Here is a 23416-nt window from a genome sequence, read left to right on the forward strand (position 1 = left end):
TCTCTCTGAATGCCGGCATCGCTTGAGGACCTGCGGTGACGTCACAGTCATGTGACCGCAGGCCCTTCACCGCTCTGTTTCGCGATATGCCGGCATCCAGGAACCAGACAGGAACGAGCGCTGCAGCCACGCCGGGGCCTCGGGGGTGAGTATAGCTTTATTTGTTTTAATTTTTACGGTTCACACTGTATAAATCCATGCTGTTTGCATGGATTTATACAGTGTGACCTAGTTGTCAAGCACTTTCCAAGTGATGCTATCGCTTGGAAAGCGCTTATCAATCTGCATGCGGAAACGCATGTGAATCCGCATGTATTCTGCAGGAAAAACGCATGCACAATCTGCATGCGTTTTTTCTGCCAGGGAGATGCAGAAATGCTGCAGAAATTTTCTGCTTCATTTCTGCATCGTGGGCACATAGCCTAAGTGTCTCTCTGTTCATGTAAACCATGGGAAGTACAGTGTTTTCATCTTCCGTAACTCATGGCTCCAAGAACTTCACATACCCAGACCCATTTCATACAGCAACCAGTTTAGAAACCTGTAGTAAACTACGTTGGGTCAAGTAGAACTTTATCGAGTTGGGATGCTGCCCCCATAATACGCACTATATATAAGAGCTATTGCATCCATCTAAAGCATACCTATAACGGATTGAAACATAGAATCCTAGAATATTAGAGTTGGAAGGGACCTCCGGGGTCATCGTGTCCATCCCCCAGCTCAATGCAGGATTCACTAAACCATCTCAGACAGATGTCTGTCCAGATTGTCCAAAAGGGAACTTGGAAAATATAGAGGATTATCCTGTCTCACGTATTATTTGAATTCTTGTAATTTTTTTTCACCTTCAATAATCTCTAAATTATCTCTAAAAAGTAAGTGAATACAATATCCCATCTATTGAAAAGTAAAAAGTAGTGTTCCAGAACCCATAACCTTCCTTATGTTCCCAACAGAAGATTGCCAACCACTTATTGTAGTAGCCTCATTTCACTATTACAACATATCACTTACAAAGTATTAGCATTGTGTGAAATAAGAAGATCTTACCCTCCATTATACTCTCCAGCTGTGCGGAAACCTGGCCCAATGTTGTATGTACAGGACAAACCGCCTTGCCAGGAAGGGTCGGCTGCAGGGCCAGTCAGCTGACTGAGAACAGGAGTGACACATACATTATAAATAATAAATGATGCATACATATACAGTGGGGAAAAAAGTATTTAGTCAGTCACCAATTGTGCAAGTTCTCCCACTTAAAAAGATGAGAGAGGCCTGTAATTGACATCATAGATAATTAGATAGACCTCAACTATGAGAGACAAAATGAGAAAACAAATCCTGAAAATCACATTGTCTGATTTGGAAATACATTTTTTAAAAATTTTGGTGGAAAATAAGTATTTGGTCAATTACAAACAAGCAAGATTTCTGGCTCTCACAAACCTGTAACTTCTTCTTTAAGAGGCTCCTCTGTCCTCCACTCATTACCTGTAGTACTGGCACCTGTTTGAATTTGTTATAAGTATAAAAAACACCTGTCCGCAACCTCAAACAGTCACATTCCAAACTCCACTATGGTGAAGACCAAAGAGCTGTCGAAGGACACCAGAAACAAAATTGTAGCCCTGCACCAGGCTGGAAGACTGAATTTGCAATAGGCAAGCAGCTTGGTGTGAAGAAATCAACTGTGGGAGCAATAATTAGAAAATGGAAGATGTACAAGACCACTGATAATCTCCCTCGATCTGGGGCTCCACACAAGTTCTCACCCCGTGGGGTCAAAATGATCTCAAGAATGGTGAGCAAAAATCTCAGAACTACATGGGGGGACCTAGTGAATGACGTGCAGAGAGCTGGGACCAACTTTACCATTACATGTCCGGGCCCATCTGAAGTTTGCTAGAGAGCATTTGGATGATTCAGAACAGTATTGGGAGAATGTCATATGGTCAGATTAAACCAAATTAGAACTGTTTGGTATAAACACAACTCGGTGTGTTTGGAGATGAAAGAATGTTGAGTTACATCCAAAGAACACCATACCTACTGTGAGGCATGGGGGTGGCAACATCATTCTTTGGGGCTGTTTCTCTGCCAAGGGACCAAGATGACTGATCCGTGTACATGAAAGAATGAATGGGGCCATGTATCATGAGATTTTGAGTGCAAACCTCCTTCCATCAGCAAGGTCATTGAAGATGAAATGTGGCTGGGTCTTTCAGCATGACAATGATCCCAAGTACACCGCCAGGGCAATGAAGGAGTGGCTTCGTAAGAAGCATTTCAAGGTCCTGGAGTGGCCTAGCCAATCTCCAGATCTAAACCCTATAGAAAACCTTTGGAAGGAGTTGAAAGTCTGTGTTGCCCAGCGACAGCCCCAAAACATCACTGCTCTAGAAGAGATCTGCATGGAGGAATGGGCCAACATACCAGCAACAGTGTGTGCCAACCTTGTGAAGAATTACAGAAAACGTTTGACCTTTGTCATTGCCAACAAAGGATATATAACAAAGTATTCAGATGAACTTTTGTAATTGACCAAATACTTATTTTCCACCAAAATTTGAAAAAAAATTCTTTCCAAATCAGACAATGTGATTTCCAGGATTTGTTTTCTCATTTTGTCTCTCATAGTCGAGGTCTACCCATGATGTCAATTACAGGCCTCTCTCATCTTTTTAAGTGGGAGAACTTGCACAATTGGTGGCTGACTAAATACTTTTTTTCCCCACTGTATATATAAATAGAGAGAGAGAGAGTTCACATAAAACATAAACCTATAGAAAATTTGATGTGGACTTTAGGTCCTTTACTACAGAGGTGTAGTGAAACCAGAGGTAACAGTCCTATCTGAGCCTGGTATCTAATGGAGATCAAGGCATCTTTATTATCAATAGCACATCGCAGATATGGGACCATATTACAGATTTTGCATTAGGGCCAAGACAGTGTTCTTCCACCAAAAACCCCTGACAAATGTGTTTTACCAGTTACATGATTATGCCAGAGCAGAGATGAGTGAACAAATTTGCAGGACCCTGGTCCAGGTAGCCAGGTCTGTATTCCATGGCCACTGGGCGTGATCCCTGCGATTCGTCTTCCACCTGCCATAATTCTCGCCTCCGCTTCTGATTAGTCAGCCTAGCGCAAAGTCATGTGGGCATCACCCCACAACAATGACTCTAGGCCAGGATGGATAATCAAAAGAGGAGCCTTGGATAGATTGGACTTTCTGGAACTCAGCGATACCACATATGTGTATTTTTTTTTTTTTTAATATCTTCATTTTTAATGGGGCAAAAGGGGGGTGATGTGAACTTTTATATATTTTTTTACTTTTGTTTACTTTTCACTGTTCTAGTTAATTCCCTTAGGGGACTTGAAGCTGCGATTGTCTGATTGCTTGTGCTATATACAGCGTTGCTGCATATAATAAAAATCACGGTCTCCTTTGAAGCCCGGCCATAAAGATGAGCATGGGGTTTTCAGCAGACCCTTGGCTGTCATAGCAACTCATCAATGACCCGCGATCACGTCATGGGAACGCCGATGGCCGCATGGATAACGCGACCCTTTGCCAACGCATTTTAAATGTCGCTGTCAGAGTTTGACAGCGGCATTTAATAGGTTAACAATCGAGGGCAAAGAGGCATGTCCTGGCTGTAACACACAGCCATGATCTGCCGGGTATGGGGCAGGCTCACCCAGTGAGCCCGTCCCATACACCCGCTTCTGACTTGTACCATACATGTTCGGCAGATGTCTTCAAGTGGATTCGAAAGAGAAGTCTCGTTTCAAGCAAATTTCCATTTTTTTTGGTTTATTCGTCACCTCTTACCATATAAGTTTCTCTGCATCTCCAAATCCTATCGGTTGAGTTGGAATCGGAGGGCGTCCTTTAATATCATTCTCTGCTTTTCTGTAGGTAAAATCTGGAAAAATATTTTCATAGTTAATGATAGAAATTAATAAGTAATTGAGGTAAGTAAAATGAGGAAAAACAGTCATACAAAGAATAATAATAAAGCGCAAAATGGAAACCATTGAGATCCATGGCCAATATTAAAAACATACACAAGAATATGACGATTTATTCAGATGGTTTATTCTCGTTCATGAAAAAAACATTATCAGTTTCCAAGTTTCACCCATTTTTGAGTCGTGTCCATGTTTCCCATCAGTGTGGCATCCGTTTTCCTTGTATGCCAAAAAGCAAAATTACAGGCTTCTACTACCCATTATACATTAGCAATAAGGAACACTGGATGACACACGGACGGCATTAGGATTCTGGACATTCTTTTCACAGAACCATTGATTTGAAAGGAAGAGCTAGATCGGTGACTTGGATCATAGACGAGCATTTCCTCGATCAAACATGGACATATTAACAGCCCCATAGACTATAAAAAGTATAAGTTCTATCCAAGAAAAAACACTGATACATCATATACATGAAAAACGGCTGCGTGAATGGGGTCTTATACTTACTTTTAGCTGGATAATATGGAGTAAGCAGATCTCCAAAGTCTTCAACATAAGATCCTCTCTCTACCCCAGTTGGGGGCATGTACCAGGAATTCGGATATGTCTGAGACTCAGAAGCAGCCCCATCATTAATATCTTTGGGGTCTGTATACACAATGAGGCCAATTACGCCAAATTTCTCAGCATTTATTGCCTAAGTAATAAGGAAATCGTTAGAATGTGAGCTTGAAAACATGTCTTGCCCGTTATATTTACTAAGTTTAATAGAGTCGTTTTTCGGAATATTTCTAAATGTTCAGAGGTTCGCTCACACTGGCATATAAAAAAATGTTCCAATTCTCATGCAAAAAATTGGAATGATTTATTTCTCACTTGTTGCCCGTGTGCTGTCTGTATACAATCCGTTTTTTTACTCGGCAGCTATTAATCTTTTACAGGACCATTTACAGTTTCCTATGCTACAGAATTGTAATGTATCCATAAAAATTGGATGTCGTACTGATGGTCCGTATGGCGTCCAATTTCATTCTTACACCCATCAGATTTCGGAGTGAAATCGCAGCATGCCGAATACAGTTGAGAAAAAACATGCAGATCTGCACCGCCTCATTAAATAACATTGGTCCAAACGCAATACTTTTTTCTCTCGCATTGCACTCTTCCGATTTTGTTCTCCTTTTGCTTTTTCTGGAGCACGCAACTTCCTGATATCTGGGGACGAGTGTTCCTAATTGCCAGTCAGACCAGCGGCATTGTTGTGCCGATGGCCCGAAGTCTGCACTCCTGATACTGCTATATGTGGCAGCTTTGTCTCTGCAGCATCAAAAGCGTAGTGATAATAGAGTTGTCTGGGGTTGAGCACCAAAAACTTATTCCAGAAATCCTGGCCATCCTTTGTGCAGTGCTTACTAGCTCAATAGAAGAGAGCTAGTTAGCAGAGTGCATGTTCGGCCACTTCTGCTAGACTGCAGTGGTGGCCAGTCTTCTAGTTAATCAGCTATATAAAAAAAACAACAAAAACCCACAAAGTACTAAAGGGAAGATATCTTAAGAACTGTCTTAAAGAGAACCTATCATCAAAAAATAACCTATTGTTTAAAGGGAACCTGTCATGTCCTAATATGCTATCACCTGCAGATATGGGGTTAATCTGCAGGTTAATAGCTTTCTAAATTCGTAAGGCAACCACACTAAAAGCCCAACTACTCGGGGAAAATGAACTTTATTAATCCCTGCAGCCTCCGGCTTTTAGTCATAAAGGCCGGCGTCTCTTCAGTCACCTCTCAGTACATAGTGAGCTGCAGCTGTAGCCATTCCCCAACACTGACTGACAGCTGCGTATCAGTGCTGCACCAGACTCTGCCGGGAAGAATAAAGTTATTTTTCTCCCTGTAGCCGGGCTTTCAGTGCGGCAGCTGTGCCGGTTTAAGAACATTATTGACTTGCTACTGAAAAGGTTTTTGTAGTAAATACTGCAAATTGTATCTTCAGAGAGGAAGAGGACCAGAACTCTAGTGCCACCTACAGGAAGTAGCAATCCTAAAAGTCAATAGCGACCCTTTAACGAGCCTTATCACATAACTTAGGATATAAGCCAGAACCAGAAACTCAATTTGCAGACACTGTGTTTCGGGTACTGCCTCTCGTCAGTGCAAAGTGTGAGTTCTGGTTTGGCTGGGTGAGAGGTGCCAGACCTGTATCTAAAGGGTAACATTTCTCCTTGCGGAGAGTGACATGTTAAGCATGTCACAGTGAGGAGACTTTTAAAGCCGCAATGCTCCTCTGGGAAATATGCAAATTGCCTCTTTAAATACTAAAATGTCCGAGCTTATAAAGCAGATACATAATTAATTATTTATTCTAGTTTAAAGTTTGCATTTACGTTAAATACCATATTGCAGTAAGGCTGCATTACAAAATTGCATAAATAAATGCTATATATTAATGGAACGGAAATGCTTATCCAGGCTGTCACCAATGTATGTGTAAACCTGCAGCCTGTGAATGGACTATAGACCTGGACTGTTGCAAAACAAATCAGCATATGCAACCTTTGCTTACAGTCAATTTATAGAACAAATTCCAGCGGAAACGGCTGATGGGTGTGCAGGTCAATTGAGATTCCTTTAGAAAATCATTAATGACTGCAAACAAAACCTCGGCGAACATCTCTCTACAAATATATTTTGGTAAATAACATTGTTTCTGTATGAAGAATTTCTTGCTAAAGATAAAAAATGACATACCTTAGCTGACCTGCCAGCTCCTCCGTAGCGCACAATGGCAATGGTCCCAGCCAGATTGACGATTTTACTAAGATCTTCAAAGTCACTCAGTTTACCTTGGTTGGCGTATACCAGCTTTCCCTATAAGAAAAGAAACATGTTAAGCCAGTTGTTACTGACAGTGCGATCTACCCTTTTAATTCTGTTGTTGATCCAGTCACTACCACTACTACTCTTACTGCAAAGAACCTTTCCAGTATTTTTGAATACTTTTTCTCAATATACGTCCTTTGCCTCCAGTCTATGTTATGTTTATGGGAATTTAACATTCTTAAGAAAAACATAATTTTTATATTCTTATATTGTAAATTACTGTAGATCTCTTATCCCTCTAATCAATTTAGTTCCATGTCTTCAAACTCTCTCCAATTTGCATAGTTCCTAAGTATGTTGTCAAAACTTTATGCCATGTCTTATGATACTATCAGATATCTCTGTTGTGTATTACGAGCTGCAGTAAAACTTTTTATGGATTAGATAAATTAAAATCAGATATCACTGGACAGTTGGCAGCATCTCCTCTGAGAATAGATTATTAAATTAGCTAGGAGTCAGACGGAAATCTACAAGGAGAACAAATGCTCTCTGTGTGTTCCCTCGCTAGTAAAGAGGAGTTAATATGTGCCGGAGATAATCTGAGTAGACTGGACACCTCCAGTCCATACCGGGGACATCACATTTAGTCAATGGAAATGCAATATTTGTATGCCATATCTACACCGCTCAAAGAAATAAAAGGAACACTCTAATAACACATTCTAGATCTGAATGAATGAAATATTCTCATTGAATACTTTGTTCTGTACAAAGTTGAATGTGCTGACAACAAAATCACACAAAAATCATCAATGGAAATCAAATTTATTAACCAATGGAGGCCTGGATTTGGAGTCACCCCCAAAATTAAAGTGGAAAAACACACTACAGGCTGATCCAACTTTGATGTAATGTCCTTAAAACAAGTCAAAATGAGGCTCAGTATTGTGTGTGGCCTCCACGTGCCTGTATGACCTCCCTACAATGCCTGGGCATGCTCCTAATGAGGTTGCGGATGGTCTCCTGTGGGATCTCCTCCCAGACCTGGACTAAAGCATTCGCCAACTCCTGGACAGTCTGTGGTGCAACGTGACGTTGGTGGATGGAGCGAGACATGATGTCCCAGATGTGCTCAATCGGATTCAGGTCTGGGGAACGGGCGGGCCAGTCCATAGCTTCAATGCCTTCATCTTGCAGGAACTGCTGACACACTCCAGCCACATGAGGTCTGGCATTGTCCTGCATTAGGAGGAACCCAAGGCAAACCGCACCAGCATATGGTCTCACAAGGGGTCTGAGGATCTCATCTCAGTACCTAATGGCAGTCAGGCTACCTCTGGCGAGCACATGGAGGGCTGTGCGGCCCTCCAAAGAAATGCCACCCCACACCATTACTGACCCACTGCCAAACCGGTCATGCTGAAGGATGTTGCAGGCAGCAGATCGCTCTACATGGCGTCTCAAGACTCTATCACATCTGTCACATGTGCTCAGTGTGAAACTGCTTTCATCTGTGAAGAGCACAGGGCGCCAGTGGCGACTTTGCCAATCCTGGTGTTCTGTGGCAAATGCCAAGTGCCCTGCACAGTGTGGCGCTGTGAGCACAACTCCCACCTGTGGACGTGGGGCCCTCATACCACCCTCATGGAGTCGGTTTATATCCGTTTGTGCAGACACATGCACATTTGTGGCATGCTGGAGGTCATTTTGCAGGGCTCTAGCACTGCTCCTCCTGTTCCTCCTTGCACAAAGGAGGAGCTAGCGGTCCTGCTGCTGGGTTGTTGTCCTCTTACGGCCCCCTCCACGTCTCCTGGTGTACTGGCCTGTCTCCTGGTAGTGCCTCCAGCCTCTGGACACAACGCTGACAGACACAGCAAACCTTCTTGCCACAGCTCGTATTGATGTGCCATCCTGGATGAGCTGCACTACCTGAGCAACTTCTGTGGGTTGTAGAGTCCGTCTCATGCTACCACGAGTGTGAAAGCACAACCTACATTCAAAACTGACCAAAACATCAGCCAGAAAGCATTGGTACTGAGATGTGGTCTGTGGTCCCCACCTGCAGAACCACTCCTTTATTGAGGGTGTCTTGATATTTGCCAATAATTTCCATCTATTGTCTATTCCATTTGCACAACAGCATGTGAAATTGATTGTCAATCAGTGTTGTTTCCTAAGTGGGCAGTTTGATTTCACAGAAATTTGATTTACTTGGAGTTATATTCTGTTGTTTAAGTGTTCCCTTTATTTTTTCGAGCAGTGCATATTAATCTTATGTCAACAAAATCCACTGATATATCTGTGATCAGGAGACATAAGCAGTTCTGTGGTTTCAAGCTCCTAAATTTTCAGCCTTGGGCAACGACATAAACATAATATCCACCTGAATTACGGATAGATCATAGTCATGTTTGATGTGTCTAGGGTAGTGGAAGTATGCTCGGAATTATGGCAGTTATATCGTTCAACTAGGATGTTCTGGGGAGGGGGGATATGACATCTATGAAAATTAGGTCCTGCACCTGTGGCGTCCCAGAGGGTTCAGTCACCACAGTCACACCCAGAGGTGTGGTGTCTCCCTTCTCTCAGGTAAGATGGGAGTGCCGCACGGAACCCCAAAACACCCGCATCCAACATTACACTGCTCCAGGCCAGCAGCAGGGGCAAGATGCAATGTAGTTTTCTGCTGAGCCCTGGCCCTGGCTGGAGTAGGGGGGAACCCAAAGGTAAGGGGAACCAATAGTGGGTGTGGGTAGAGGAAGCAGATACAGGAAGCACTTATATGACGCGCCCTCTGGGCCGTGTGTGTGTGGGGATACCCGGAACCGGACCTTTTGTGGATGCTGGGGGTTGTAGTCCTTGCGTGGCGGCGACCCGGTCCGTGCCCAGGGCGGTTAAACCAAATGGCAGTCTAAATGCTGAACGTCCGACTACACCACCCGTGGATTGCGGTCAGAGTGAACCGCCGCTGCAGGGCAGACCGCTGAGGCTGGTGTTGAGGGTGCAGCAGAGGGTAGTATAACTCCCCACAGGAGGAGTATAGCCTCAGGGCAGCGAGTGCAGATGTTGGGGGTGATGGTGCGCGGGAGCAGCAGTAACGACACAGAGTCCTGTAATGCAGTCCAGGGTTTTTACTCACAGTTCTTTATCCACGTTACTCCAGCTGGTCATAACGTCCCACGTCGCACTGTGCTCACCAGGTGAGGGGCTCGGCCTACTCCCAGATAACTTTGGAGCGTTCCACAGAACCCCCTTTGTGTGTCCTTTCTCTGGCCTGTCATACCCCACCAGTGGCCTCGTTTCTGTCCGGCTGCCTCGGGCCTTCTCGGGTGAACGTTGGTGCCGTTTCCCTGACCCTATGTGGTGCCTTCCTAGCGGGTGTAGCGAGGGGCTGCGCCACATAAAATGTCACAGCCTCCGGTTTCTAGCTGAGGGTCATTCCCCGCCTCCACTAGTTTCGGGGACCGGTCTCCCCCTTTGGCCTGACCCCCCTACGCAGGTAGATTCGGGTGTGCGGTGGCAACTCGCCGGTCCACACCCCTGGGGTTCCTTCGTTCCTTGTTCCTGGAGCCTCCTCCGCTCCTCTTCCTTCCTTCTCCTTTCTCCAGGCTCCGGCCGCTCTCTCAGGCCTGCCTGCGGAGCAGAGCTCGGTCCGAGCCTCTGCCCCCTGTCTTATCCTCTTACTCTCAACCCTCTCTCTTTGCTCTTTCAGTGCTGGCTGGGCCTCACAGGCTAGGCCCGCCTACGGAGCAGAGCCCCTTGCAGATTTGCTTACTCTGTCACTTCTTCTCTCAGACTGAACACAGAACTAAGATGGTGCCCACCTTTTATACCTCCTTCTCAGTGCACCCAGGAACTGCCCTCTCCCTACTATGCACTACAGGGTCCCCCTTCCTCTGTGTTCCCTCCCCCCACTCCAGCCAGGGACAGGGACTGTTGTGCTCTACTTGGAGCATATCGGTCGCCCTGCCCCCCGGAAATGTGGTGTAATGCATGCAGGTGTCAGGGTCCTGATCCATACTCCATCCTTACCTGGAAGTGAGATATCGCACATCTGGTTGAGATGCAATACCTCTGTAGCGACCGAACCCTCGGGGCGCTACATATACAGTAGTTATAAAAGGGAAGCCATTTTTAGGGGGGAGTGGAGTAGTGGAGTGAGTGGAGTTTGGTGAGGGCTGTTCAGAGGAACAGTCCGGGAGCAGAGGCTCATCAGGAGCTCAGCTCCACAAGTTAGGGCCCAGGATAGAGGCCCTGGAGGGGAGCAGGGATTAGGCTCCTTTCTAAAGAAAGGATCCCAGGGGGTACGGCGCGTGCAGGACAGCACCCGTACGCCCCGCTCCTGCCAGGTGTCAGGAGGGATCGGTTGCTTCATTCTAATCTCCAGGGGGTCAGGTTGGTCCCGGATCTGACGTACAGGAAGGACTTCAGCATACCCGAGCGGGATTGAGAGTGGGCAGCGTAGGGTAGCGGAGAGAAGGACCAAGTGTGAAAATGGTCAAAGTAGGAACACGAGAAAGTGGGGTTCCGGTCAGGCATTCCTAAGCTGTTTGAAGAAGGATTGAACCCCTGTCCGGTGGATGCGGCGCGACGAGGGAGGCCTTCACCTGTAAAGTGGACTTGTGAATTGCCTAAGAGCTGTAAGTAAAATCTTGGACGACTGCATCGAACAGCCTCTGACTGTTTCTTCACCGGCGTCATTCTTCATCCCCCGCACTACAACGCCCAGCACACCATTCATCTATTTTACACTGCCCTGAGGCCCGCTCCGCCTGTAGGGAGCCTTTACCATCCTTTAGCTGCCCTGACATCTGCCTCAGAGGACTGTTGCAGCGCTGGTGATCCTCACCAGACACCACAGGTGGCGTCACGAACTCTCTGAACTTTCTACTAATAAGTGATACCCCTTTGTGCACTGACCGCCCTGGGCCAGCCACCGTGATTTCTCCCAAAGAGTACCCCACGGCCCTGGGGGCGAGTCATCCAACTGGCGTCACGAACAGGATTCCGTGCCCATTGGCACCGGGTACTGTGCGCCTTAAAAGACTGTAATACTCACCGTGGTGAAGTTTTCCCGCCATTCCTGAGGTTTTCTCGGCATATCCACCATTTTCCTGTCGTCGTGCGGGAAGAAGTGGGGCGTAACCGCTGGAAGCGCGCAAAGCCCAGGACAGGCACCACCCCTGACGTCGAACCAGGAAGCGTCAGGTCCTGGAAGGAGCCAGAGGACGCTCTGTTGTCAGACGCGAGCGATGCAAGGTCCTGGAAGAAGACCGTCGCCCGAGGAGCTGCGGCCTACCTGGTAAAGAAAGTAAAGAAGGTAGGCTCCGGTTCACTAGGGGAGCGCAACAATGGCCGACGACCAGCAAGACCCCGGAGCATCGGATAACACTCCCGACCAGAATCTCTACCCTGGTGACTACGTCACCTACACCAGGCATAGAGGTGAAAGGGGCTGGTATGCCCTGAATGTCTACAGGTTGGTGGAGGAGAGCAAACCCTCGCCATCTAGAGCTGATGACCCCGCTGGGCCAGCATATTGTGGACAGGTGCTTCCCTGGAGGGAGCACCATTATTGAACTGCCGAAAAGTACTGTAAATAGTCACCCGTAAGGGTACAGTAGTGTGAAAGTTTTAGAATGTTTAAAAAAAAATGTAACCTGTAACGTTTGAAGTAATGTGCCTCCCATAAAGAGAAGAAATGTTTTATGATCTTATATATAATGCATTCTAGAAATTTGCATGTCATGTATGCCATGTCTTGCTCTGTTCCAGCCCGCGGACGTGCTGTATTTTACCAGGGGGGAATGTGGCGCCCCTGAGGGTTCAGTCGCCACAGAGGTACTGCACCTCACTCTGAGGTGTGGTGCCTCCCTTCACTCAGGTAACTGCTCCAGGCCGGCTGGAGGGGCAACATGCAGAGCGCAGCTGCTGAGCCCTGTCCCTGGCTGGAGTGGGGGGAACCCAAAGGTAGGGGGAACCAGTAGTGGGTGTGGGTGGAGGAAGTAGTTTAGGGGAGCACTCATACAGTAAAGATATAAAAAGAAGCCATCTTAGAATAGTGCAGTCCAGTCAGTGAGAGGAGAGAGTGAAGACAGTCAGGGAGCAGAGTCTCTGTCAGAGCTCTGCTCTCCAAGCAGGGCCTAGCCTCAAAGGCCCAGGAGGGGAGCAGGGAGGAAACTCTGTTTTGAAGAGGGGATCCTAGGGGGTACAGCGAGTGCAGGCGGCACCCGTACACCCCGAACCTGCCAGGTGTCAGGAGGATTTAGGCCGCAAGAAGGGGACCGGCCCCTGGCCCAGTTGTGCAGCTTCAAGCCTCGGCTGGACTATAGCAGAAGCCAACCTCTCACTTCAATCCAAGTAGGGTCAAGCAGGTCTGTGCAACTCCGACGGACAGGGGGGACCTCGCAGCACCCGAATAGGATTCACAGTGGGAAGTGTAGCGCCCCGAGGGTTCGGTCGCTACAGAGGTATTGCATCTCATCCAGAGGTGTGATATCCCACTCCCGGGTAAGGATGGTGTGTGGACCGGGACTCAGCTGCATGCATCACACACACCCCATTTCCGGGGGACAGCTCAACGGTGCTCCCATTAGTACAGTAATGCAGGCACGACAGATCATGTCCTTGGCTGGAGTGGGGAGGGGGGGAGGAAAACCCAGTGATGTAGGAGCAGGAGGGGATGGTTTCTGGGCATAGGTAGGAGCCCATTGGTTGCAAGTCACCTGGGCTCATACACAGAGAGGGAGGTATATAAGGTGGGCACCATCTTAGTTCTGTAAGAAGTCAGTCCAGTCAGAGGAGTGAGGAGAAGGAGTTCAGCCAGAGAGGGCTGACAGGGAGCTGTGGCTCAGTCTGGGCCCAGCTCCACGAGGCAGGCCTAGAGTGAAGGCCAGAGCCAGAAGAAAGGAACAGAAACAGAAAGGAACAGAACACCAAGAGAGGCCCAGAGACACGAAGGCAGAAGGAACCCTAAGGACCCAGGAGATTACGGGTGACAGGTTGGCAGAGCAGGGTATCGGATCCCAAGTTGGTAGAGGCGACTAATCCTTATCCAAGAACCGGCGGTCGTGACCATTTAATGGTGTGACCCCTCACTACACCTACTAGAAAGGCACACCACATAGGGTCAGGAAAGTGGACACCCAGTCCTCCCAGGAGAAGACCCGAGGCAGCTGGACAGAAGTAGTGTCACTGGTGGGGCACGGCTGACGAAAGGATACAAGGGAGTCCTGTGCCACACTCCGGAATTACCTGGGGGTTGATCGAGCCCCCTGCCTGGTGGACGCAGCACGGCTCGGGCGGTCCTACCTGTGCACAAGTTACCTGGATGAGAACTGTGAGTAAAGAACCTGAACTGCAACACCTTGTCTCTGTGCTTTCTCACCGCGTCAGCACTACTAGTACTGGGACGCTCGTGCACCATCACCCCCACCATCTACTACACTGCCCTGGGGCTGCACTCTTCCCGTGGGGAGTTACACTACCTCAGCTGCATACACCATCAGCCCCAGCGGTCTGCCTTGCAGCGGCGGTTCGCACTGACCGCAATCCACGGGTGGCATAGTCGGACAATTAACTTAAAACTTATAAAAGACCGCCACTGGTTTGACCACCCTGAGCCACGGGACCGGGTCGCCGCCACAGAGACTACAATCTCCAGAGACCTGGTTCCGGGTAACCCACGCACGTGTACACGAGGCCCAGGGGGCGTGTCAGAAGCGCAGGGCAGGAGGGAGTAAAGACCCAGCGTGAAGTCGGGCTAGGAAGGTACATATGGAAGTGGGGTTCTGCCAGGTACACCAGAGCTGCCTGAGGAAGGATTGAACCCCTGCCCGGTGAACGCAGTGCGACGCGGGAGGCTTGCACCAGTACAGTGCACCTGTGGACTGTCTAAGAACTGTGAGTAAATCTTGGATGACTGTACTGAGCTGCCTCCGCTCCTTTATTTCGCCGGTGACATTTCCCTCCCAGTACTACAACGCCCAGCGCACCTACTCCATTTCTCTACGCTGCCCTGAGTCCTGCTCCACCTGTGGGGAGCTGTTTCATCTCAAGCTGCCCTATTATCTGCCTCAGAGGACTGTCGCAGCGCTGGTGATCCTCACCAGACACCACAGGTGGCATCACGAAAAATCCCCAAAACCCCCCCATATAAAAGTTTCCCCCCATTTCACTCACTGCCCTGGGTCATGGACCGGGCCAGCCACCGTGATATCCCCCGGCAATTAGAGGACCGGCTGCCGAGTACCCCACGGCCCTGGGGGCGCGTCCTACCCATTTATCCTTGCATACCATTAGCTATCCTCCTCTCACCTGACTAGATGAAGAGGTGAGGGTGTGAATGAGACCCAATGAAAATTGCTCATTCAGGGAAATTCATCGTTAGACCCATGAGAAACAATGAGTATCCAAATTTCTGCAGTGCCTCCTCTGCCAGAAGATCTCACAGATCCAATCTGTAAGGCGTTTCTGTATTTATCCATTTTATTTGTGTACCGTTATTACCTTGTGTGTACGTCTTTGTTATTAATTCCTTTTTTTTTAAACTTTATAAGCGCTGTACCCTTTTTTTCATATATTAAATTTAAAATTTAATAAGTTTGTTCCTTGCTGCTCTAAACGTACCCACAACCTCAAAGAGGGAAAGCATAGTCTGGTTATGTTACACTGTGTAAGCCAGAGTGCGATCAGTGTACCTGTCTGGTGCTTGGGAAAGCTGGGTGTGCTCGTGTACCAAGGGCAGATATCTCGCTTGCCTAACAAAACAGTGAGTGGTGGCAGCAAGAAGTGTGGTGTGTATGTGTGGCTACCAGTGGGGTGCACTTAGCTCGTTATCAGTTTATTGCTACAGTGCACAAGTTAGTGTGCAAAGCGGAGTCCCCCTTTTGCAGTCACATCTGAGTCACGTTTGCAGCAAGGGGGCGGTGTTGGTGACACAACAATAATACATTTTCCTCTTGTCAGATACTTTTGGGTAGTCCCATGTCCAGTTCCTACATGAAATAGAAGTCATGTACCAATACGTGGCATTTCTGTTGCTTACCTTTACATTACCACTGGGAGAATATGCAGCATATGGCTTAACCACATTCGGATCTGCTTGATCTGCAGTTAAATGTTTTTCACTGAGCTCTGCTGTGAATGGCTTGTTACCATTTGCTAAAACTGATGCATGAAAAAAAGACAGAATTAATTAAAAAAATGTTAATTGAAAAATATAGTTAGAACCAAACTTTATTAGCAAAAGATACAAACTTTCTGCTGTTTGTTATAAATCAATGAAACAAAAACAATATCAACAGCTCAACACAGCTAATAGAAGAAGTGGCTGACTAATGCAGTCTGAGGATTCTTCAACTCATTTACGACAAGCACCTTTAATACTTAAAGGGAATCTGTCAGCAAGTTTAAAGCCTTCTATAAGAAAAATTAGATGTTCAGAAAAGGCTGCCCAAATACTATTTCAGGAATACATAAGTAGCATCACTGAAAATGTCCCAACCGGTTCCCTTTAATAAAGCATCTTTGGCTGTTATAACCTGCTGCAAATGTGATGCATAGCCAGACACCAGCTTCAGGCTACTTTCCTGAGGAATCTCAGCCCAGGGTGTTCTCAAAGTTTATTTTATTGTTCCATCTCCAGACATACCACTGATCCATAGACCCCAAAAAGTTGTAATTTTTTTTTTTTTTTACAAAACAGAATCCCCAAATTTTTGAGGCTTATTTATCTGGTTTTGAAGCTGATTGAAGCCAACTTTTCTTTTCCTTTTGGGTCAGCAGAGGTGTGCTTCTTGGAGTTTGAGCAATGGATTAGTAAACATCTTACGGTGCAATCTGAAACCTCAGTGCCGCTACGACCAAATATTACTGTAGGTCTTTTGCTGTCACATGAGGGTTGTTGACCCTTCTCAGTAATCGGGTGGCAGCTGGTGACAACTTCCTCTTTCTGCCACCCAGGTAATGGAGCCAGATTCCCTATAACATTGACTTTGCTACTCTGCTTTCAACTGTATGTCTAGGAACATTAATGCCTTTGCTATATTTTTTGCATCCTTTTGTTTGGGCAAAGCAATGATCTCTTAACTTTTTGGCCCACTTTCTTGATAACCCAAGAATATTCATGAACAGGAGTCCATTGTCCATGAGGAATTTACTAAGGCCATCCATACACTTAGATGGCTGTCAGACGAACTTTTGATGGTTTAGCCAATTGATCGGTCGGCAGCTACGTTGCCCAACTCTCCCATATACAGGAGCACTCGCACCGCCAAGTTCTCCTGTGTTCTCTATAAAACATCTCTGGTGGCGACATCTCAGGGAGAACAAACAGATAGGCAGTCTGGGACCCCATACACATTAGATTGTCAGTCAGATGTGTTTATTAGGGGCTTTAGACTATTCAAGAAACTGGTGTCTGGCTATGAATTACGTTTGTAGCAGGTTATAACAGCCAGAGGTGTTCTACTTAGTACTATGGACTCTTCTCCTGAAGTGGTGGAATAATTTTAAGCCTGTTGTAGTCAATAAATGTGGAATTTTGTGTTGAATTTGGAGAAACCGCTTGTTGTTTTAGTTGTTTTGATCTATTTGTAGGGGGAACATGGTGTACAGAGACTGGTGCAGCGGGGAGCAGACAGTGACTCAGGGTAACAGGTATTAATGCCTCATTTGCTGCATTGCCTTGGACTACAACTCCCAAAAAACTCAGCTCTTCTCTGCAACCTGGAAGAGAAGGAATAGCAGCAGAGGAAAAGATGGATTGGCTTAGCACGCTGGGGTAGAACGGTGGAGCTAACTGCACTGGATAACGTGTGGGTTGTCGACCATTGTTGGGGAGAGGCAGTAATGATTCAAGACAGGAGCACATGGTGCGTGCTGACAGTTCTGCAGCCCTGTTTGAGAGGACTATGAGCCCTAGAGCTGCACCACAACTACAGACCAGCCAGATTGCAAGGATTCGTCCATCCCCATCTGGCTTTCCGCGTAGAAGAATCCTGCCTTCCATTCCTTGTGTCACCAAGCCCGTGGACCCTGAAGCCCCGACTAGAACCCTGGGTGACTACAGACTTGCTACATCAAAGAGTGATTATTAGCTACTCCTGGAACTTGTGGTATATTATAGCTATCTATAAGGGATCACTGCTTGTTCTTGTGGTTCCATGAATGAGTTTATGATAGGACTAGCCATGGAGGGCATTTTGTTCTCATTGTATTAAGTGCACCAATGGTTCCTGAAAGTGCTCCAACATCCGCAGTAACCAGTGCTCCAACTTGAGGCTGTATTATTTGCATGACTGCAGCCATTCGTAGGTTAAGAGTGATTAGTTAGGAGTGTGCCTGCTGTAATTTAAAGGGGAAGCACCATCACTAACATTCAGGTTTGTTGCAAAGCACATCTTGTACCTGTATAGTGGATTGGGTAATGTTATCTGTTTGCTGTTCCTCGTTATTCCCCCTGCAATCGTCACCATTAATCCCCCTATAAATAAACCTATTATGTGTTCCAACCTCATTTCTTGTGATTGTGTATGGATCGTGGACAGGGGTTCTCCTGAATCGACCCCAGGCAGAAGAGGTACACCATTCTGAATTCTCCAAGAGCTCCCAGCAAGAGTCAAGTGGAGACACTGCGCCATATTGAGGTGAGAACTATCAGACACCCTGCCCAAGTAGGTGGCTTAAAGGGCTGTTGCATATTTACATTGTTTTGCTTCATTGGTTTATTTGAAATATTTTGATTGCAATTGTAACTGTACTGCAAAATAATTTATGAAATACAACTTTGACCTATCAGAGCTGCACTGCCAGACATGGCCTACCAGCAAGAATAGCACTGTTTCTAGAAAAGGAGACCTTTTTTCTATTCTTTTAGAACCTCACAGATACCAATCATTTGATAATCTGAATTAAGTTCCGTCAAGTTCAGTTTAAATAAGTTAAGTTGTAGTAAAGACAATGAATAACTTCTATATAACTTTTACTGAGCCTTTATATTTTGCTCAATTAATCAGTTTTGGGATATACTATTGTCAACCAGTAGATTATAGGAAGAAATCTACAAGGCATTAGAACATTTCTATTGATGTGGCTTTGTCACTATTCAATTCTTACGTACCCACTTCTACAGTGTTTGGATTGTCTGCTGTGGGAAATGATAGGTAGACATCGTATCTTTCCTCCTTAGCTTCGTCAAGCCCAATTTTTGAGTCTTTCCATTGATTAAGGATCATCTTCACCAAATCCTCATCTCCTTTAGTTGTGGCCAGGTGAGGATACTGACTAAGTTTCCTGAACAAAAAGGAGAGAGAGTTTATAGAAATTGCTAAAAAATTTCAACAAGATGCCCCGAAGTCTCATGGCAAGAAAAACTAGGACCAATTAACTGATAACAGCACTAGAGACATCTGGCAACCCTACAGATCTGAGAAGGTTATCTTGACTCAGAAAAAGGAGCACTTGGGATAACATGGTAAAAAAATGTAATTTGTCATCCGACAATGGGTTTTACAATGTTATCTTAATCCTCTTAAGTGAGAACTTGTCACCAAAGGTTATCAAGATGTGAGTCATGATAACCTTTGCTACCTCTGTATACTCTCCGGTACTGGTAAGTAGCTTATGCTCACATGTTGTCCTTAGATGGTCTTCTGAGGGTACTTCACCCCAAGCTTTGGTGTAAGGGAGACTTGTCCAGTAGAAGGCTTGCGTTAACACGTGAAATGTGAGTCTGTCTTTGGAGGAGATATTTAGTGACTGCACCCTAACTATAGACATTAGCATTTCTTAGACCCTGGAGTAATATGTGGACTAGGGTCCAGCCCTAGTTGTGCCATTAGATACAATGACTCCATACTTTGTAGGAGCTATATACATCATAAAAGGAAGTGTACAGGAATTTCTCTCTGCCCACATTTATATTATAAAGTGCAATTACCATGAAATCCAAAGGCTTTTGGTCTCATGCTCTTGGGTTAGGATGGCGTTACAACCACAGAACCAGACTATAACTATGCCATTGGTCAAATATTGAAATATTTAATTATTATACTTCGTTTTATAGCACCAACATGTTCCGTAGCACTGTACAGATATTGTCATCATTGTCCCCATTGGGGCTCACAATCTACATTCCCTATCTGTAAGTCTTTGGAGAGTGGGAAGAAACTGGAGCACCAGGAGGAAACTCATGTAAACATGGCTACTTACAGATGTTGTTCTTGGTGGGATTTGAACCTGGGACTCCAGCGCTGCAAAGCTTAAGTACAACCACTGAGCCATCATATGTTCTCCCCAGAAGGTAGGTGTCAGGGAAAACAGATCAGCTAGGTCTAGGACATGATGACCCTGGAGGTCCCCTCTAACTCTGCAAAGCTTAAGTACAACCACTGAGCCATCATATGTTCTCCCCAGAAGGTAGGTGTCAGGGAAAACAGATCAGCTAGGTCTAGGACACGATGACCCTGGAGGTGCCCTCTAACTCTAACATTCTATGATTCTATGATATTTTATAAACCAAGATCCTGTTGTTCCCTTAGTAGTGGATAATGCAGTGTCAGAGATGTCTGCCATGAGAGTGGAGGAGTGGAATTAGAGATACAAATGTGGTGAACAGGTGAGGATCCTAGACGTGCGACCTGCATCTATTAGACATATGGCACAGCCTGTGTATATGCCACAAATCTCTAATACCCCTTTACCTGCCAGCCAAAGATATTTCTGATGATAAATACCATCTATTTATTGTCAGCTTGGAGCAAAAGGACGTAGCATTTTAGCATGAAATCCCAAACTGTGAACTATCGACAATTATAATAAAATAGACCATGAGAAGTAATTATTACCCCCAGTAGAAATCATCCAGTACTTCTGGTTTAATATTTGACCAAAATTTTACAGTATCTCAAGTTTAACCAAGTATAAATGTGTTATAAATGTTGATCAGAGTCCATTTATGCTTCATCTGTTGTTTATCTGTGTTAGAGGATTGGTTACCGTCTATCCAAAGTGTGATTATATAGAATTTCCAAAAATCTTAATTAAAGGGGCTCTCCGGGACTTTTACATTGATGGGCAATCCTTATGATTGGTCATCAATATCTGATCAGTAGGGGTGCGTCACCCAACAACCTCGCCAACCGGCTGTCCCCAGTGCCGGCAGCGGGCAGACGTGTTCAGTTGCAGAGCTCCATCAAATGCATAGTGGCCACAGATGGATACTACCTCCTATTCAAATCAGTTGGTCAGTGTGTCATTTTTTATCATCAGAGTTTGGTCAGATGAAAAAAAAACTGAGAGAAGTTTTCAACATTATCATATCAAACAGTCCATGAAAAACGGGCAGCATACAAGATGATGAAATCTGCTGTCCATTTTTTTCATGTACACATAGTCTTGCATTGGTGAGTTGGATCCAACACATCGAGAGACCCTCCAAACTTGACCAGCATGTCACGTGTAATGATTCACCTGGGGTGGACATGCATTGGGGTGTTGGGTCATGTGGTATTTGTGTCTCTTTGACACTGAGCACGGTTTGCATGACTTCTATGCTTCTTTCCTGGTTATTGTTGGGTCATGTCATTATTCCATGATCCATCTGACTCATGCTCTAATGATTGTTAACTACTTTTGCATTTTATCGATCGTTTGTCTAAATTATTTATGTACTTTTTACTCCAAGCTTCCCTGGCTTCTACATCATAATTTGCAGTTTTTTAAACCACTTTTCCCTTTTTGGCTTGTAGTATTTGCTAAAAAATTTTTGCACCAAATTCTTCAAAATGGCGCACATGGTTCATGAATTTTGTGTAAAATCAAAAATGCTCTTTATTTTTGTCTTTGATCTCTTTTTCCATATTTTTAGCTCAAAAAGTGGTATATTTCACTAAGAATTTTGCAAAAAAAAATCTGGTAACAAAAATGACAGATGTACTTAAAATCATTCAGGGGAACATGGAGCAGAGTAGAGCAAAACTTTTTAAATGTTTTAAAAAGTCGCAATTGATAAATCAGCTGAAACCATCTGGAAACCTCAAACCCTGCTTATAAGGGTGCACATAGAAAAAAAAATAAACTTAAATATGACTTAAAAAAGATGGAAAAGTAAAAGAACAAGAAGCAAACAGAAACAGGCAAAAACACCAAATACCAGAAACAATGCAATAATGTATCAGGCCTCTTGTATATGCCTATTCTTTTTTAAACTTTTTATGCTTAAACTATGAATAAACCTCTGCTGTTTATGGGACTTTGGTACTACAAGTTTTTTTAAACTTTTTTTTTGTAGTTATATTATACTGTTTAAAATATTGGATGTATCCTAATCTTACTCTGGCATTTGCAGGTCATTATATATGTCCCTAGATGAGGAAAGCAGTGATGAAAAGCTAATAGAATAGAGGCTAGTCAGTGTAAATTCCTTAAAATCCCCTAATTTCTGATATTGACAGAAAATTGCCCTTATACATAAGTGTTGGTCTGTTTTTTCCACATTGTATTATGTGGGCAAATAACGAAACAAGCCAAGAGCCTTGATGATAAACTGCAATAAAAAGCATCTTTTAATAGCATTATAATAAAAGTTTTGCATTGTTTATATACCTTACACATTACTTTTCACATTATTTTTAAATTCTTATTTGCCAAATGTCATTACAAATCACAATGGATAATTTTTGAGCAATTCTGATAATTTTTTGATCATTCAGAAGCGATCTCTGCTACCTATGAATGACCAGTTATTACTCAGATTAATGTAATAAATATTGTTTGTCAGTCCCCATCAGACAATATTAGAGATACCATTGATACATGTATCGATTACTCTCTGTTACGTTACAAAAAATATTTTTTACTCACCTCAGATTTTCCCTGATGTTTTGACTGTTTACTTCTTTCATGAACTCTCGAATGAAATCTTCATCGACATCTTTAGAAAGGTCTTTAACCCATGATGGTGTGGATGTCTTTGAGATGCCAAAGTGTCCAATAAGTAATCCAATGGCTAATATCAGAGCTCCCCCAAAAACAATACCAATTATTTTCCACACACCCATCGTTCCTCGCTAATCCGAGACAACCAAAAGAAGAAAAACTGTTCTTGCTCTGAACTTTTTATAAAACTATTATCTCGTTACGACCTTGGTTTAGATGTAGCTTCAGATAACGGAATAAGATGTTCTTCCACCATATACAACAGTGCAAGTAACATATTATTAGTTTACAGCATTACAACTTTTTTTTTTTTTTAAGTCATAATCACCAAAATGTGTCCTTTGTCCTTTGGTAAACCGAGCGAAATGCAATTATCGCAGCATTTATTGTAGGGTAATGTTAATTTTTATAATATATTGCCATTCCGAATCAGGTAAAATGCGACAGAGGTCATACAGTGTAACACGTGCTAATGATGTGTATCATTCCTTTTATTAGCACTGAGTTTTATAACTACTTATTAAACTGGCCGTACATTTTCTGCAAATCGGAGTTTACTTTAGGGGAAGATACAAGATTATTTACCTTTGATACGAAAGATTATTATTTAACCAGACTGAGTGGATCTCTTAAAAGAAAGACTGATGACAGTGCCCTAAAGA

At 44.7% G+C, this 23416-nt stretch overlaps 1 protein-coding gene across 1 annotated transcript in view; it reads right to left on the reverse strand.

Moving 5' to 3' along the window:
• The window catches only part of LOC141174013 (aminopeptidase NAALADL1-like), a 50627-nt gene extending 27556 nt beyond the window's left edge, over positions 1-23071 (reverse strand). The window contains exons 1-7 of the mRNA XM_073658601.1: positions 22680-23071; positions 18937-19109; positions 15862-15983; positions 6741-6860; positions 4498-4687; positions 3845-3938; positions 1054-1155 (exon numbers count right to left, since the gene is read on the reverse strand). Coding sequence (XP_073514702.1) covers positions 1054-1155; positions 3845-3938; positions 4498-4687; positions 6741-6860; positions 15862-15983; positions 18937-19109; positions 22680-22876 — 998 coding nt within the window. The 5' untranslated portion in view covers positions 22877-23071. The remainder of the gene's footprint in view (positions 1-1053; positions 1156-3844; positions 3939-4497; positions 4688-6740; positions 6861-15861; positions 15984-18936; positions 19110-22679) is intronic.
• Positions 23072-23416: the final 345 nt, after the last annotated feature.

The sequence above is a fragment of the Phyllobates terribilis genome, unplaced genomic scaffold (assembly GCF_046119375.1).
Source record: "Phyllobates terribilis strain yellow unplaced genomic scaffold, ASM4611937v1 Scaffold_13__5_contigs__length_258822181, whole genome shotgun sequence".
Classification (NCBI taxonomy): domain Eukaryota; kingdom Metazoa; phylum Chordata; class Amphibia; order Anura; family Dendrobatidae; genus Phyllobates; species Phyllobates terribilis.